Source organism: Pithys albifrons, chromosome 7 (genome assembly GCF_047495875.1).
Source record: "Pithys albifrons albifrons isolate INPA30051 chromosome 7, PitAlb_v1, whole genome shotgun sequence".
Lineage (NCBI taxonomy): Eukaryota > Metazoa > Chordata > Aves > Passeriformes > Thamnophilidae > Pithys > Pithys albifrons.
In genome coordinates, this window is record NC_092464.1 from 362,331 (window position 1) to 378,985 (window position 16,655).

General features: G+C 52.0%; 2 protein-coding genes across 3 annotated transcripts; one reads left to right on the forward strand and one right to left on the reverse strand.

Moving 5' to 3' along the window:
- Positions 1 to 246: 246 nt before the first annotated feature.
- On the reverse strand, positions 247 to 5,409 carry CHPF2 (chondroitin polymerizing factor 2). 2 transcript variants are annotated; one of them, XM_071560713.1, is made up of 4 exons: positions 4,903 to 5,409; positions 2,574 to 3,138; positions 1,995 to 2,177; positions 247 to 1,733 (listed from the first exon to the last, which is right to left on the reverse strand). In XM_071560713.1, exons 1-4 carry the CDS (start codon positions 5,172 to 5,174, stop codon positions 471 to 473), a joined length of 2,283 nt encoding a protein of 760 aa, XP_071416814.1. In that variant the 5' UTR covers positions 5,175 to 5,409; the 3' UTR covers positions 247 to 470. The 2 variants fall into 2 exon arrangements, with proteins under 2 accessions (XP_071416814.1, XP_071416815.1); XM_071560714.1 differs by having other exon boundaries at positions 2,574 to 3,172; positions 4,903 to 4,958.
- Positions 5,410 to 5,621: 212 nt separating this feature from the next.
- On the forward strand, positions 5,622 to 16,008 carry ABCF2 (ATP binding cassette subfamily F member 2). Its single transcript, XM_071560649.1, has 15 exons — positions 5,622 to 5,684; positions 5,963 to 6,132; positions 8,360 to 8,572; positions 9,497 to 9,679; positions 9,977 to 10,148; positions 10,302 to 10,397; positions 11,454 to 11,556; positions 11,638 to 11,733; positions 11,838 to 11,957; positions 12,500 to 12,589; positions 12,821 to 12,931; positions 13,193 to 13,255; positions 13,701 to 13,829; positions 14,653 to 14,856; positions 15,408 to 16,008. Exons 2-15 carry the CDS (start codon positions 5,979 to 5,981, stop codon positions 15,543 to 15,545), a joined length of 1,872 nt encoding a protein of 623 aa, XP_071416750.1. The 5' UTR covers positions 5,622 to 5,684; positions 5,963 to 5,978; the 3' UTR covers positions 15,546 to 16,008.
- The last annotated feature ends 647 nt before the right edge of the window (positions 16,009 to 16,655 follow it).

A 16,655-nucleotide genomic window follows, 5' to 3' on the forward strand; every position in this document is an offset into this window, starting at 1 on the left:
CTAAACTAGACAAATGTGTTGATGCCTCTTGGCAAAGGGAATGCACAAACACACAAACACAGAGGAGGGTGCAACAACAGCCCTTAGAGTAGCACAGTCAAGGCAACTTTGTCCCAGTATGTAGCTCATACTCACTCTGTCCCTGCACTGCTCAGCAGAATTGCACAGTTTTAAGTAAGGTCGACTCTATAGCTTGTCTTACTTCTGTCATCCCAGAGGCTGCAAAATTTAAAAGTGACATTAGTCTGCCTGGAAAGAACATTTTATTTATTAAAAACCCCCAAAACAAACAAATCAACTCCCCTCCATAGAAACAGCCTCTCTCCATAGCCCATGTGCCTCAGAGTGGGGTCGGGAAAGTCTTTCTCCTCCCTTGACCTCACATGCCCTTCACCCATGGCAAGGCTGGGAATGGGGGATGGAAAGTGCCAAGTGTTAAGGTGCTGAGAAGCTCTTAATGTTTCCATCTCTCAAGTGCTGTTGGCCTGTTCCTGCTCAAAGAGGGCCATGGCTAAATGCGAGCGGGAAGCGAGTCCTTCCAAGTTGCTGAGCACACAGCGGTGATACAGCTCCTCACTGAGCCGGGGGTTGCAGCTCCTCAGGGCGTATTTCTGCACCAAACCTGGCTCCACCGCCCTGAACAGGTGCAGACCAGAATAGTGCAGGAAGACATCAAATACCTCCATGCTCTCCAGCACCTCATCTCGGTCCAGAATATCAGCTGCGAGCTTGGTACGCGCTGTCATATAGTCAGAATTATAAAAACAGGCCTCAGCAAAGGAATGTCTGTCAAAATGCCCATCCCTCAGGAAGTCAGTGCTGGAAGAGGATGTCTGCTCACCACGGTACACCAGTGCAGGGTTGAATTCCTGGAAATGCACAGGGAAAAAGACCTGCCAGTTGTTGATGGCATTCATGCGGCAGCGGTTCAGGAACTCCATGTTGATTTCTGTCCAGACACTGGCCAAGAAGAACAGTGTATCTACAGGGTGCTTCTTTGACACTATATCCATGAGCTTCACTTGAGATGGCACCTCTGTTTTAACACTAATCCATGGGATTTTAACTTCTGCATAGCGTTTCTCCAGCTCCCCTACCATGGCTTTGACTCCAGCAAAAACATCCACCTGACCAACTCTCTGAGCATCATAGGGATGGTAGACAAAAAGTAAAGTCAGCAAGGCATTATCACGCGTATCCAGTGTGTTCATAGCAAACATATCCAGGAAGTTTGCCACGTAATCCAGGTCCTGCACCGTCAAGGGAAGCACCAGTTGCACCCGTGTGGCCTCCGTCACGTACGGCATGGGAATAATTTCCACCTTACTTAAGGGTCGCACCAAGCTCACTCGCTTGGCCAGAACGTGACTGTGGCCCTTCTGGGTGACAGCCTCCAGCAGCAGGTCCAGCGTGTACTCCATGCCCCGCGTGGGGTCGAAGCGCCGGTAGCCGTTCAGCAGCTGCCGCTTGCTGAAGCGGAGCAGGGGTTGGTACCGACGGTTCAACTGCTCCAGCGCTGACACGATGATTTCACTGACATCTGCTTTGCTGGCTCCAGAGAGCTCGCATTTGGGGGAGCCATCAGGACAGGAGAAGAGGTGTTGCTCAGTGAAGTAGTCCCAGCTGATCACCTCAAAGCGGGACTTGGGGAGGAACGGGGCGTTTATGCCCACAGGCCAAGTCACGCCTGCCTCGCCTGCGGGGGTCAGTGCTGTCAGGTTCCTGATCTGCATCTGTGCAAAGAGAGAGCACAAACTGATCCCCACCACGTCCTCAAAGGGGTCCACACCAGCTCCTCTCCAGGCCCACCTCACTACCTACGAGTGCCACACCAGCAGTTTTGGGTGTCAGAAGTGCTGTTTCTGAGACACAGGACTGCAGCCTGGGTGTGGCTGACAATGGCCCACAAACAGAAGCAATCTTCCTCCTCTGCACCAAAATAGAAGGAAATCTGGTTGGTTAAGGAGTTTTTGCAGATATTTCTCACCACATACCTGGAGGTCCTGTATCTCCTGGTAGGCTCTGTCCAGCTGGATCCTGCTGAACTGCTTGTGCAGGCGGTACATCAGTGTCATGTCAGAAACAGGGTGCACCGCAAGAGCTGCATGGAACTCCTCTTCTTCCTCCTTCTCTGGCTCAGTATTCTTGGCCAGTTCATAGGTATGATAATGCTGGCCCTGAAGAAGACAAAAGCCAGAACCTGAGTTCACAGAGCAGCCTTCCCTCACCCCAGACATGCACTTGCCCCTCTTTCCATACTGACTGAGACAAAAAGGGGCGAGTTGTCCCTCCCACCCTACCCCCCACTTTCTTCTTGGTACCCACATGCCTTTGTCCTACCTTCAAAATCCTGCAGATCAGACCCTGATAGCAGGTTGAAAATTAAGTCATGTGAGTGTTCTCCACCTCAGTATCACAGCTGTCATTCTGGGGCCTTCCCCAACACTGACATAGCACACAGCCCTCTCTTCCTCTGCAGCTCACAGAAAAGCCACTTTGCTATGCTGCAGTGACAAGTAAGAGCATGGGCTTTGTCAGGCTCAGCTAACACAAAACCTGAGCTGGGGCAGTACCTGGAGCTGGGAAACACAAGTGATGCCAAGGAAATCGATGATGCAACGGCCCAGCCACTCATCTGGCCGCACACTGAGGATCTCATTGCGACAGCTGTCCAGGTGTGGCTGGAGCTTCAGCAGCAGGCTACGGGACAGCAGGTAGCCAAAGCCCCCGTGGCAGTAGCGGGCCTGCTCGTCCCCTCCAATGAACTCCTCTGCTCGCCCCAGGTACACGTCCTGGTTAATGCTCAGGTGTGTCACCAGAGCCTTGACCTGTTCAGCCTGGGCATAGGTGTCATCCTGCATGATGTAGAACCAGTCATAGTCAGAACCAAAATGCTGATGGATATAGTTCATGGTCTCATACATGAGCCAAATGGGCCGCTCGTCTCCGTGGGCCACCAGCGCCATCCCGTGGGGCACCTTGGTACTGCGCAGCCCGGTGAAGTACAGCAGGCGTGGGAAGTGGTGGGCCACTGTCTTGTTCACTGCCACTGCCAGTGTGTTCAGGGTGGCCTTGGAGGTCAGCACAGCCACAAATAGTCTCTCATGGAATCCCAATTCTGTCTGGATGTAGCGAGTTCTGTAAAGGAAGGACATACCTACATGACAAACAGCTGGAGGAGAAAAACCATAAATTATGGCAAGTCAGGATAAACATTTGCTGGATTCTACCCATGGTGAAACAGTCAAGCCAAGATGTAGAGCTTTGAGAGAAGACTCACTAGAGAAAATCCCATTTTGTAAAAACATGTGCTTCCTTCAAGGCAACTACAATTTGACATCATTTATGTGAGCTATAAAACTGTGCAGTCTAATTACAATTAAAATACCACTTGCAGCTTAGGAGGTATCCTCAACTAAACCACAGGAAAGTCTGTTAAGGAGTCCCTAGAGCTGAGGACAGGGGTGTGCCAGCTGCACGTGGGGGCCTGGGTGGCAGGAGATCCCTGGAGCCCCAGGCCACAAGCAGGCAGTGGGCACTGGCCTTGGCCTAACAAAGGGCCCAAAGCCCTGCAGGACCCAGTGAACAACAAGAAGACCCCAGACCAAAAGTCACCATTGGACTAAGAGGCCCATGAGAGAGCATGTGAAGAGCATGCACAGAGACTGTGAGGGTGTAACAGCCCAGGGGTCGCTCTGCTCGAGGTCCCTCTGCAGTGGCACCAGCCTGAGCTGTTTTGATGCTGCTGCACAACTGAAATACTTAAAGGAACCAACAAATCTCTGCTACAGGAAACCTGGGGTTGAGGGAACTTGTCTGACAGTGTGAGCGTGGTTTGTGGAAGGGCACTGGGGCCACCACTGGGAAGGGACCCCAGCCTCAGCAGGGACAGGCTGGGTGGTGCCAGTGTGACTCCCAGAGTGGTTCCTGAATGGCCAGGCAAGGAAGTTTCATATAACACATTATTATAATGTATCATATTGTGCCAATAAACTATTATTAATTGCTCAAAACTTTCTAAATGAATAGACTGGTTAGAAAACTTTTGAAGAGTAATTTTACATGTTCTATTAGACAGGGGTAACAAAAGAAGCATAGAATTCCAGAGTGGTTTGGGTTGGAAGGGATATTAAAGCTGATCCAGTCTCTGCCTCTGCCACGGGCAGCGACACCTCCCACCAGCCCAGGGTGCTCCAAGCCCGATCCAAACTTTCCTTGGACACTTCCAGGGATGGGGCAGCCACAGCTTCTCTGGGCAACCTGTGCCAGGGCCTGCCCACCCTCACAGGGAACAATTTGTTCCCAGTATCACATCTAACCCATCCCTCTGTCAGCTTGAAGACATTGCCCTCTTTCCTGTCTCTCCAGGCACTTGTAAATAGTCTCTGCCCATTTTTCCTGCAGATTCCTGCAGGTTCCCTTCGAAGGCCACATCAGGTTATTCCAGAGCCTTCTCTTCTCCAAGCTGGACAATCCCAATTCTCTCACTGTTTCCTTATAGCAGAGGTGATCCATCCCTCTGATCATCTTGGTGGCCTCCTCTGCACTTGCACCAACAGGTTCATGTCCTTCCTGTGCTGGGGCCCCAGAGCTGGAGGCAGAACTGCAGATGGGGTCTCATCTGAGCAGGGCAGAGGGGGAGAATCCCCCCCGTATTGAAAAGAAATATTCTCAATCTTCTGGTGCATTTTGTTGCCTCTTTACCCCTCTCATATTGCACCTCTTTAAGGTGTCAATCTTGGCCACCACCTTGGTGCAGGACGTTGTTTCTATACGAGGTATTTCTAACAGTAAATTCTACCTTGAACTTGTTCACTTGGGCGGAGAGTTACAACTCCAAACACCACCCACGCATGGCTATTTTCTTTCAAGCAAAGCCGGGCCAAAAAGCTCAGAACTTACCTGAGCACCTTTTTGTACGGCTTGTTGGGGTCTCTGTAGTATGGCACAATGCGGGGCTTGAAGTCCTCGTGGCCCGGGCCCAGCCCTCCCTCCGCTTCCTCGGGAAGAGCCCCGGGGGCGGGCGGCGCGGGCCGGCCCGGGGCCAAGCACCGCTCCTCGGCCGCGCCGTGGCTCCAGGAGGCGCGCAGGAGGCTCAGGCTGCAGCCGAGGGAAAGGCCAAGCAGGAGCGGCAGCGCGGGCCGCAGCGCGCCCAGCACGGTGCCCAAGCGCATTACGGCGGCTACGGCCGGGCCGAGCTACCGGGGCGGCCGCGGGGCATGGCGGGCGGGGGCGCTGCCGCGGGGCTCTCTCACCCCCAGGCCGGCAGCGGCGCCTGGGACGGCCCGCAGGTCCGGGCCGGGGGCGCGGGGGCCGGGGGCGGGTCCGTCCCGTCCGCGCTGCGCCGCTGCCACCTCACCCGCCGCATCGCAGCGCCCGCGCGCTTCCGCTTCCGCTTCCGCCGCTCTCGGTGGTGCCCGGCGGCCGCTCCGCCCGCGCCGCCTCTATGGTATGGCGGTATGGCGGGGGCGGGGCGCCACCGGCACTGCGCACGCGCGGTCTGCGCTCACGGGGCCGAGCGCCCGCCGCCGCCGGTGACGCTCCGCGCTGCGATTGGCCGGTGCGCCGGCGGGGCGGGGCCTGATGACGCTCGGCGCTGCGATTGGCCGGGGCGCCGGAGGGGCGGGGCGCGCGCACGCGGTCGCGGCGGGGCTGTTGCGACAGAAGGAAAGCGCGAGCGGCCGGTGCGGGTGGGCCCGGGGCGGGCGGGCGGCAGGGCCGGGCCGGGCCGGGCCGGACTGGGCTGGGCTGGGCAGCGTAGAGCAGGGCAGGGCAGCGCAGCCCAGCGCGAGCAGCCCAGCGGGCGTGCAGACGAACCCCCTCGACAGGACGCGGCGGCGCCGCGTGTTACTGGCCGGGGCCGGCGGCTCGCGGGGCCGCCGGGGCGGGGAACGGGGGCGGGGCGACCCGACGGGGGGCCAGGTCGGTGCGGCCTAACAGTGCGTGTCTCCCTCCGCCGCAGCCCCCCCCCGCGCGCCATGCCCTCCGACCTGGCCAAGAAGAAAGCGGCCAAGAAGAAGGAGGCGGCCAAGGCCCGGCAGCGGCCGCGCCGGGCCCCGGAGGAGAACGGCGATGCCGGGTCGGAGCCGCAGGAGGTCCGGCCCCCGGAGGCCAACGGGACGGCGCTGCCAGGTGAGGGGACAGCCAGTCCCATGTCTGCCCCTCGTGTCCCGGGGCGGGGGATCTGGCCGGGCCCTTCCCGGCGGGACCGTGTGCGCTCGGCCGTGCCCCGGCTGGGCGAACCGGGGCATTGGTCCTCTTCCTTTGAAACACCTCGGACACGGGCCGCGCCGAGCCGGGGCTGCGGCAGCTGCCGTCGGGGCCGCTCTGCCCTGGGACAGCAGGACCCTCCCTGGGGGCTCCCCATGTGCTGTGTGTGTGAAGGATGCCCGTGGCCCTCGCTCGAGGCACGGCAATGCGAAGATGAAAGGGGCTGATTGTGTCTCCCCCTCTCAGACACTGCCCCGATCTTCTGCTTCTTGATGCCCAGACCTGTCTGGGGCTTTTTTGGTTTCTCTTTTTGTTTCTGCGTGGGGTAGTTTGGAGTTTTCTTTCCTACTGCAGGAGCCACTGCAAGCGTTTGAATTCTTTCTGTTATTACCGCTATTGCTCTGTCCCTCTTCCCACCTCTTTCTGTGGGACGGACGTGGTTTGCAGTTTGAGAGCCTGTCTGCAAAAGAGACTGTGTCTGTCAAAGAGAGAGACTGTGTCAGAGGGCGCTGTCAGCCCCGAAGGACAGCCAGGCCGTGCGGGCCGAGGGGCAGTTTATTTTCGCAGCCGCGGGGCCGGTTCATTTGTATTCCGCCTCCCTATTGGTGCAGCCCGGGGTGGGCGCGCCGGGCAGGGGTCGCGCGGAGACTGTGCCGGGATCCAGCGGGAATCTGGGAAAGGCTCTTCCCGCAGAGCGGGTCACAGAGTCACAGAATATGCCGGGTTGGAAGGGACCCACAAGGATCATAAAGTCCAGGTCCTGGCCCTGCACGGGATCATCACCAACAATTCCACCCTGTGCCCGAAAGTATTGTCCAAATGCTCCTGGAACTCTGGCAGCCTTGGTGCTGTGACCACTGCCCTTAGGAGCCTGTTCAGTGCCCACCACCCTCTGGGGGAAGAGCCTTTTTCTGAGATCTAACTGAAACCAGGCACTGGAACAGCCTCCCAGGACTGTGGTCATGGCCCCAAGCCTGGCAGAGCTAAAGGGGTGTTTGGACAGTGCTCTCATGCCATGGTGGCATTACTGGGGTGTCCTGGGCAGGGCCAGGAGCTGGGCTGGCTCATGCTTGGGGGTCCCTTCCAACTCAGGAGATGTTGTGATTCTGTGTGGGTTGATACTGGCGTGTTTCTTACTGGCAGTTCCCCATGAGCTATTTACACATCAGGGGAAAACTCCCTTGCTGCTCTTCACTCCCTGGTTTGCTCACTGGTGTCCCTGCTTCGTGGCACTGTCTGGAGGGGTCCTGTGTCACTGCCGGTCCATTTTGAGCCCTTTGCTGAGGCACATTTGCCGTGGTGTTCACAGGAGTGCTGAATGCTCACAGCCAGGGTGTCGGTCAGGTCTCTGCTGTGAGCAGTGCTGTCGACATCCCCAGTGACATTTGCTGCTTCCAGTGGCATTGTCACCCCAAGCAGTGAAGTTGGGCTGCGACAGAAGATCAGCATGACAAGAAAGAGAGTGGTGAGGCCCTGGCACAGGCTGCACAGAGAAGCTGTGGCTGCCCCATCCCTGGAAGTGTTCCAGGCCAGGTTGGATGAGGCATGGAGCAACCTGGTCTAGTGGAACGTGTCCCTGCCCATGGCAGGGGGTTTGGAATTAGATACTCTTTAAGATCCAACCCAAACCATTTTAGGATTCTGTGATTGTATGATTTGCTTATATTGTAGGAGAAAAGGAAGAGGGGGACATACAGATGAACATAGTAGCTTTACAGAAAATTATTAGGGCCTGTTCCAGTGCAGCTTCTTCTCTAACCTTTTCCTTCATTTAGTTTCTAGCCAATTTTTTTTACTAACCCTTTTCCTAAACTTGCAAGCAATACTCTGTAAGTTCTCTTTCTGTCCTAGTCCTTCCTGCAGGGACAGTTAGTCTCATCACACTCAGATAACTGGCTCACTTAGTTCTGTTGGTCCTATTTCATTTAGATGGTGTTTAGATATTTAGCAGGTGGAAGTTCCTGTTAGACTATATATATCCATCTGCTAAGCTGGAAAGCTGAATGTCATTGCATCTGGGCCTCCTCAATTCTTCCATAGAAACGGGGCCTGGGAGTTGTTTTTGTGGTCCTGGGCCTGTCAGCACAGGGGCTTATGGATTCTGTTGTGTTAGTAAATCAGTAACATTTCTGGTCTTCTCTGCATGTAGAGGTGGATGCTCTCACAAAGGAGCTGGAGGACTTTGAATTAAAGAAAGCTGCTGCCCGAGCTGTGACAGGAGTGCTGGCGTCCCACCCTAACAGCACTGATGTGCACATCATCAACCTCTCACTGACCTTCCACGGACAGGAGCTGCTGAGTGACACCAAACTGGAGCTGAACTCCGGGAGACGCTACGGCCTGATTGGACTCAATGGCATTGGTAAGCTGTGGGGGAAGTGATGTGGCTCACGGGGGCTCAGTGAGGGTGTTGTGCTGCTGAGGAGCTGAGCAGCAGGTGCAGGTGGGAAATGCTGGAAACCAGAAAGAGGCCTGTTGGACAGACATGACAAGGACATGGCAGTTCCTGTTCTCCCATGTCTCTACCCAGGAAGGCAAATTGCTGGGATTGCTGATAGAAGTCTGAGGTTGCATTGTGGCTTTGCACTGTGCATTTGAACCTGTTTCGGTGGAGAGTTGGGTGAGATGTCTGGGATCTGTAAATCTGTCTTATTCCTCTTTACAGGATTTGCTTAGTAGTGCCAGTAAACCCAGTGCTGAGGGTGTTGGTCAAAGAAATTTCACAATATAGAGGAGTAAAGAGTGTGTGGTTTGGCCTGACTGGGAAGAATTGTGCAGTCCTTGGAGAACGTGACAGTGTATTGAGAGATGCAGAATATGAGTGTGATTGGAGAGGTGCTAGTCAGAGTGACTGGGTGGCTTAACCTTAAGGAAAAGACAGGTTCTCTAGTGATGAGTACATTACTTTCCTCTATGTTAGAAGTCTTTGGAATCTGGGATCCTGGTAACAGCTGTTAGACTTGGTTAGACAGCAAGAAGTACAACAGAGATAAAGTTGTCTAAATCTGGGCAAGGGCTAAAGTTCAGTGGCTTCCAAAAAGCTTCTTCATGTCTCAGTCCTGTCCTTGAGGTGGTGAGCCTTAGCTGGGAGGGCAGCCTGTCACAGTGAGGCAGATGGCTTTGCTGTGTCTCCAGTTCTCCTGGCCTCTTGGGTAAGAAATTGCCCAGGATTTTCTGGGTTTGGAAAGGGAGGGAATCAGTGGGATCTGGGTGTATTTCTTCTGTTACACTGCGACGTATCTCACTGACTCCAGCAATTAACTGTAGAGCGATTGTCTGCACACAGGGAAATCCATGCTTTTATCAGCTATTGGGAAGCGAGAAGTGCCCATCCCAGAGCATATTGACATCTACCACCTGACCCGAGAGATGCCTCCCAGTGACAAGACCCCTCTGCAGTGTGTGATGGAGGTGGATACAGAGAGGGCCATGCTGGAGAGAGAGGCAGAACGTCTGGCTCACGAAGACGGTAGAGCTCCTCTGAGTCCCATTTCCTTCCCCACCAAAGAAAATTTGGGTTCCTTGGCAGAATTTTGCATGTTGTGGTTGGTACTTGTTTTTCCCTGCTGACACATAGGAGTGACAGTAGTGGGATGACACTTCTTTGGATGAATTAATCCATGCAGTTTGTTAGGAAGTGTCTCAGGCTTGGGAATGGAGGGGGCTGAATAGAAGTAGAGCAGGACTCTGAGCTTTCCCAGCCGTGCAGAGGTGCAGCTGAGAGTCCTTTATTGGCAGAGGTGCTGACAGGCAGGCTCTCTTTCAGCGGAATGTGAGAAACTCTTGGAGTTATATGAACGTCTGGAGGAGCTGGATGCTGATAAGGCAGAAGCACGGGCTTCACGTATCCTTCATGGCTTGGGGTTCACACCAGCCATGCAGAGGAAGAAGCTGAAGGACTTCAGTGGTGGCTGGCGAATGAGGGTGGCTCTTGCCAGGTGAGTGGTATAGTGCCTGCTGCCTCCTGGAAGAATGCCTGCCTGCTCCTGACTCTGCAGAGCCACGGACACAGTTCTAAGAACTCAGAGCAGAGGTGAGAGGCTTTGGGTTACCTGGACTCACCCTACGCCGTTATCTCTCCTGTCCTTCAGAGCCCTCTTCATTCGGCCTTTCATGCTGCTGCTTGATGAGCCTACAAACCACCTTGACCTGGATGCCTGTGTGTGGTTGGAGGAAGAGCTGAAAACGTAAGCACAGAGGAGTTTGCTGCTTCTGTGGGTTGTACTTTTCTGCTGGAACATCTTGTCAGCATGTGAGCAAGTGCTGCAGGAGTGGCTGTCTGTGGTTCTTGTGGGTACATAACTGTGTTGCAGTAGCAGTTACATCTTCTGCATGCTGCTATGTGAGGTTCTTGATCCAAGGGTAATGAAGTTAAGACAAGCCCCTGTCTCCCTGTCACTGAAGAAATAAGAAATGCTGGTTTGTACTCCCAGGTTAAAGATGTTTCCTGGAAAGCCAGGAGCAGGCCTTGACAGCCTGTGTACCAGCACTGTGTGCTCTACCAGTAGTGTGAGCTTTCCAGCTCCTCTTCCTGCCCACCATTTCCCTGTTTCCACAGAACTGTAGTATCTGGGTGTGCTGGTTTCATCTTGTGCTAGTGTGTTGGGTGACTGGTTTTCATAAAAGGTAAAATGTTAAGGTGTAAAGCAAAAAGCTTAGGTATAGTTATGAAGTGCAGACTATCTGGAGTATACATTAAAAAGACTGTATTGTGAGAAGGGCGTTGCCTTTGCAGAGGTTTTTCCATCTGTTTTGTCAGTTAAACTTTTTGCATACTTCCTTTAAAACCCATATGGTTTAGGGAAGTACTTTGAGCCTCTTTTTGGGAGGCTTTGACTCACTGTTGTGTGGAAGTGGAGTGGAGCCAGGTGCAGGGTGCCTAATGGATGGGAGTTTGTACCAAGGGAAAGTGAGCAGTAAATGTTAAAACTTCTTGGAAGCATGATGCAGTGAAGGGAGCTGCCACATGGGCAGCCAGCTCTGGGCTCTTTGTGACAACAGGTGAAGACTGTCCAACGGTGCAGAGTGTTTCACCACAGTGAAGGGTGTGGTCAGGATTTGCTCACTGCAGTTGGTTGCAGCTGTTTCACTGCCAGAGCATTTCCCAGACTGTGACCTTTTTGTTCTTAATCTGATTGAAGGCAAGAGAGGTCTGGTGCATGTGAAGCCTTTGTCACCATCAGGGGCAATAAACAGGAATTTTTTTTCTAGCTTAGTCTCTAATAACTTACATGGTGCCACAGGTTCAAGCGGATCCTTGTGCTGATATCCCACTCCCAGGACTTCCTGAATGGCGTCTGCACCAACATCATCCACATGCACAACCGCAAACTCAAGTACTACACAGTGAGTAAACAGTGCCCTGTGCCTTCGCAGAAACAGCCGCTGTGCTCTGGGCACATCTGATGTCCCCTGGTCTCCTTCCAGGGAAATTACGATCAGTACGTAAAGACACGCTTGGAACTAGAAGAAAATCAAATGAAGCGATTCCACTGGGAGCAAGATCAGATTGCCCATATGAAGGTACTTGCCTGGCTGCATAAGCACCTTCCCACCCATTCAGGTGGGCTGTCTTGCCCCTCCTCAGCCTTGTCACTGTGCCTCTTGCTGACTCTGCTTTGTTGCAGAATTACATTGCACGATTTGGCCATGGCAGTGCGAAGCTGGCCAGGCAAGCTCAGAGCAAGGAGAAGACCCTTCAAAAGATGATGGCTTCTGGCTTGACAGAGAGAGTTGTGAATGATAAGGTAGGATCAGACATGGGATTGCACCTAGAGATCAGTATTGGAAACATGGGCTACAGAAGTAGAATGATCTTTGGCAGACAGCAGGAATAGTGACAGAGCTGTGAGCAAGAATAAGATACCCTTCCTAATACCAAGGATTCTTGTACTCAGCATGGAGTAATGCTGAACACTGGGAAGAGGAGGAGGAATTTTATGGGGGAAAGAAGTGGAATTGTCATACCAGTGCGGCTATTTTGCAGATACAGAAATGAATGCCAAAGGCTCACAGAAGATGGGGGAGGATGCTCAGAGCAACTCATACTTGTTTGAAGAGTACAAGCCCACATGTGCTTCAAGGGGGAAGAAATAGGGACTTGTTAGGCAGCAGATGAGCTTGCATGCATCTTATCAGAATATATTTGTGAGTGAGTAAAGAGTGGCTTATAAAAAGTCTGGTGCCTTGGTCTGCAGCTGATGTTGGTAGTGAGGTATGATTGTACCAGAATGTCTGGGCTGTCCCGTGCTCTGGTGTGTCTCACAGGTGGATTATTCTGTGTTAACAGACTTTGTCATTCTACTTCCCACCCTGTGGAAAAATTCCCCCTCCTGTCATCATGGTGCAGAATGTCAGCTTCAGATACACCAAGGATGGGGTGAGTATGAAGAGTGTGCATACAGAAATCATTTGTGCTTCTATGTTGTTTGAGGGTGGGAGGCATTTGGCTGAGCTTCCTGATCAGGCTACAGTGTATGACTAGTGAAGCAAACTCCTTGGCAGTGTTAATACTGTGTCTGCTGAGGACAAGAGCATTACAGGTGCAGCAGGGAGGTTCTGGGGAGTAGTGGAAAGGCATAATATATGTCATGATTTTTGTGGTTTGCAGCCATGGATCTATAATAACCTGGAGTTTGGGATTGACCTGGATACCCGTGTAGCTCTTGTTGGACCCAATGGAGCTGGAAAGTCAACACTGCTGAAACTGCTCACAGGAGAGGTTTGCCTCCTACATTGTCTGCCCTGCTCTGGACCTTTATTCTTGGGATAGTCTTGAACAAACCAGCACTTACTTGCCAGAGTGCCCCAGTCAGGCCTTGGAAATCCTGGGGTCTTGTTGCAATATAGGGCTTATTCTCTCAGATATGTGTTAAGGCTGCCTTACCTTAAGTGCCAGAGTGGAGATGGCTGGATTCTGTCTTTCTGACATACAGCAAGAGGAGAGATTTACTGCTGAAATTATTTTATCTTCTCTTTCTAGCTGCTGCCCACAGATGGGATGATTCGCAAGCACTCACATGTGAAGATCGGTAGATACCACCAGGTAGTTCCCCCAGCAGCCCCGAGGGATGGGGAATGCTGAGGAAAATGCTGTCAAGAGTGAGCAACCTTGCTCCTCTAGTTCTGCTTCTAAGGCCCCTCCTGCTGCTGCCCAGAGATGGGGGAAGGAACTGTCCAGGGAATGGGCTCCAGCTGATGTCCTTACCCTGCTGACTGTGGTCCTTCCTGTTCAGCCTCCCACCTGCTATGGCAGAGCTGGTTGTCTTGTGTTTGGTGGTGGACAAGACTGCTATTCTGAAGCAGCACTCCTGCTCCTGAAACAAAAGTTATTCCATAATAGTTCATCACAGGGACTATCCTGTGGCTGGGTTTATTGGCTCTTGTGTTCTGCTGCTCACTTGGTAACAGAAGGGTGTAAGGGATGAAGTGCTTTGGGGCACGAAGTGGGTGGCCTGCATAGCCTGAAGCTGACTTTTCTTCTCTGTCAGCACTTGCAAGAGCAGTTGGACTTAGACCTCTCACCCCTGGAGTATATGCTGAAATGCTACCCAGAGATCAAGGAGAAGGAGGAGATGAGGAAAATCATTGGCAGATATGGTCTGACAGGGAAGCAGCAGGTGAGTGTGAGCTGTTGAGGTTTGATTTTTGCTCGTTAGGGGAGTAGAGCTGCTGTGTTTCTGTTCCTCCAGTGATGTCTGACAGTGTGATAGAGTATGCAGCACAGCTCACCATAGCATCAAAATGCTTTTTCCATCTGTGCCTTTGAAACCAGTGAAAAAAGTGTCTCATGGGAACTTTACTTGGATTGCAGTAGTACATGGGTTGGAACGGGTGACCTGCTCAGAATCTGGGTGAAAAGAAGACAAGGTTGGTGTAGTGCTAGCCCCAAGCACATTTTAATTGTAACTTGAACTAGTTTGCTTATCTCTCATTTCTGAGATGAATACCAGGAAGAAGTTAGAAGATTCTCAGCTGTGTGTGAGGTCGCCTTGGTTCAGACAAGAGGGTCACCAGTGGTACTCTTAAGTCCAAGCATAACATGCTCCTGTATATCACACATCACATGTGCATGTGTGATGGGAGTTGTCCACATTGCTGCAGTTCAACATTGATTTTTACATTGTTCTTGCCCATTTGTCAGTGCAGAAGTTGACAGTAGTTTGATGGTTGAATCAGTGAACACCAGTCAGACCCCAGTGAAGTGTCCTTGCACATCTTTGCACAAGCTGGGTCTTGCTCTGGAGAGTTCTTCTTCAGAAGCCCCTGGAATTCCCGTGTTCCATGGGTGGGAGAAGCTCAGTGTAGGTGTAAGGCTGACTGAACATTTGTCCTCTTGTGTCATGGAGCTGCTGGGAGTCCAGGGTGAGACCCAGGTGTTCTGGGTCAGCAGGGAAGGCTCTGAGGTCCCTGCCGAGCCAGAGTCATGTCTGTGTTGGGCAGGTGAGCCCCATCAGGAACCTCTCAGATGGGCAGAAGTGCCGAGTGTGCTTCGCCTGGCTGGCCTGGCAGAACCCCCACATGCTCTTCCTGGATGAGCCCACCAACCACCTGGATATAGAAACCATTGATGCTCTGGCAGATGCTATCAATGAGTTTGAAGGAGGAATGATGCTTGTCAGCCATGACTTCAGACTCATCCAGCAGGTAAGGAGAGTCATGTATTTTGTGAGAGTGTAATCAGAACAAGGTGTTTTCAGCTACCTGGCTCTTACTTACGACAAAAAGATGGATGAGTGAAAAAAAATCACTGCACATGTTAAACAATTATTGAGATAGCCCATTTTAAAATACCCCACTAATGTCAAGTACTGATTTGTCAGCTATAGCTTTGGCTGCAACTTCAGGTATAATTTTATTTTTCAGTGTGTTATATCCTAGTAGTTCAGGTCAAGAACTACTTTTGTTTCAATTCTCATCTTAGCAGGAAAGGCTTTTCTTTTTAATATGAACAAAATCAGAAATGTAGAGTGGTCCAGGATTTCCAGTTACAAAATTCTTATAAATTATGCAGAGCAAAACAAGGAAGATGTTTCTCTGCAGATATTTTATTTGGTAGTTGAAAGTGAAAGTTACTAAACTTTTTTGCTGGACTTCAGAGAGTAGTTTTTTGTTAACTTTGTAATTTTGGCAAGGTTATAAAATGCTGCACTGCAAACCTCTCCTCTTCCTCCTCCTCCTTGTGTACTTGCTCTCAGGTCGCGCAGGAGATCTGGGTTTGTGAGAAGCAGACAATCACCAAGTGGCAAGGAGACATCCTTGCCTACAAGGAGCATCTCAAATCCAAACTGGTGGATGAGGACCCGCAGCTCACCAAACGGACCCACAATGTGTGAGCTGAGGAGCCCCAGCCCCGGCGCTCCGCGGGGCCGGCAGTGACCGCGAGTGGCCCGTCCGCCGGCAGGAGTGGGACTGCTGCTCTCGCTGGCTGTGTTCTAGGATTGCTGCAATACCGCTTCCCCTTGACTTGCCTTGCACCTCTGTGTCTGGACAGAGCTCTTCTCTCCTGGTCTGGCTACATTTGGGCAACCATTTCTGTATTTAGATGATGTCCCATCCAAGCCAGGCCCTGGAATCTGATGGCCTGGGGTCACGGCAGTGGCCGTCAGGGTGTCCGAGCTGCAGTGATGCACACGTGGAGACCCCAGCCCAGCTTCTCCCACCTCTTCCTTCCCAGTTTCTGCTTCGGTTTAGTTACTTCAAACTCCTTTGGCCTTGGTTTGTTTTTAACTATTATTTAACAGTGTAATTAACAGATCTGCCTGAGAATCCATCAGTCAATAAAGAGGGAGGAACAATCTTGTTTTGTGAGCTGTGGTAGTTGTGGGGCGTGTTTGGGCTCGACTTTGAGTGAGGATCAGCCCTTCCTGCTAAAGGTTCAGTTCCTCAGTATAGCCAAAGCTGTGGCAGAACTTGAGTGTTACAAGAGGTGGTGAATACTGAGCTCTGCAGGCACTGAGCAGTGAGCAGGACCCTCACACCTGGGACACCTCTGCTCAGCCAGAGCCAACACCAGGTTTCCAGCAGGTGACTGAAGGGGGAACAAGCCACAGATACATCTGTTATATCTGGTCACAGACAAAACTTAAAAGTATTCTGAAGATCAAAGTCAGAGGCACAGTGTAGATCTATGGAACACCAGTGTGTGTTCTCTGCAACACAGTGGCTCAGGTGTTGCTTTCTTCTTCACCCTGAATTGTCTAATAATGAGACTCAATAATGTAGGATTTTTGGACTATGAGTTATTTGTTCCTTGCAGACTAACAAACTAAACTTAGTTTATTTGTCCTCAGTAACATTTTTAGAATAGTGGGTGTTTAAACCTCACCTTGTGCCACAGAAGCTTGAATAAAATAATTTTTGGGTTTATTATTAATACAATGAAAAGGTACTAAAGGAAAATGTAGAAAATCAAACCAAATATCTTGTTTTGATTATGAATTATC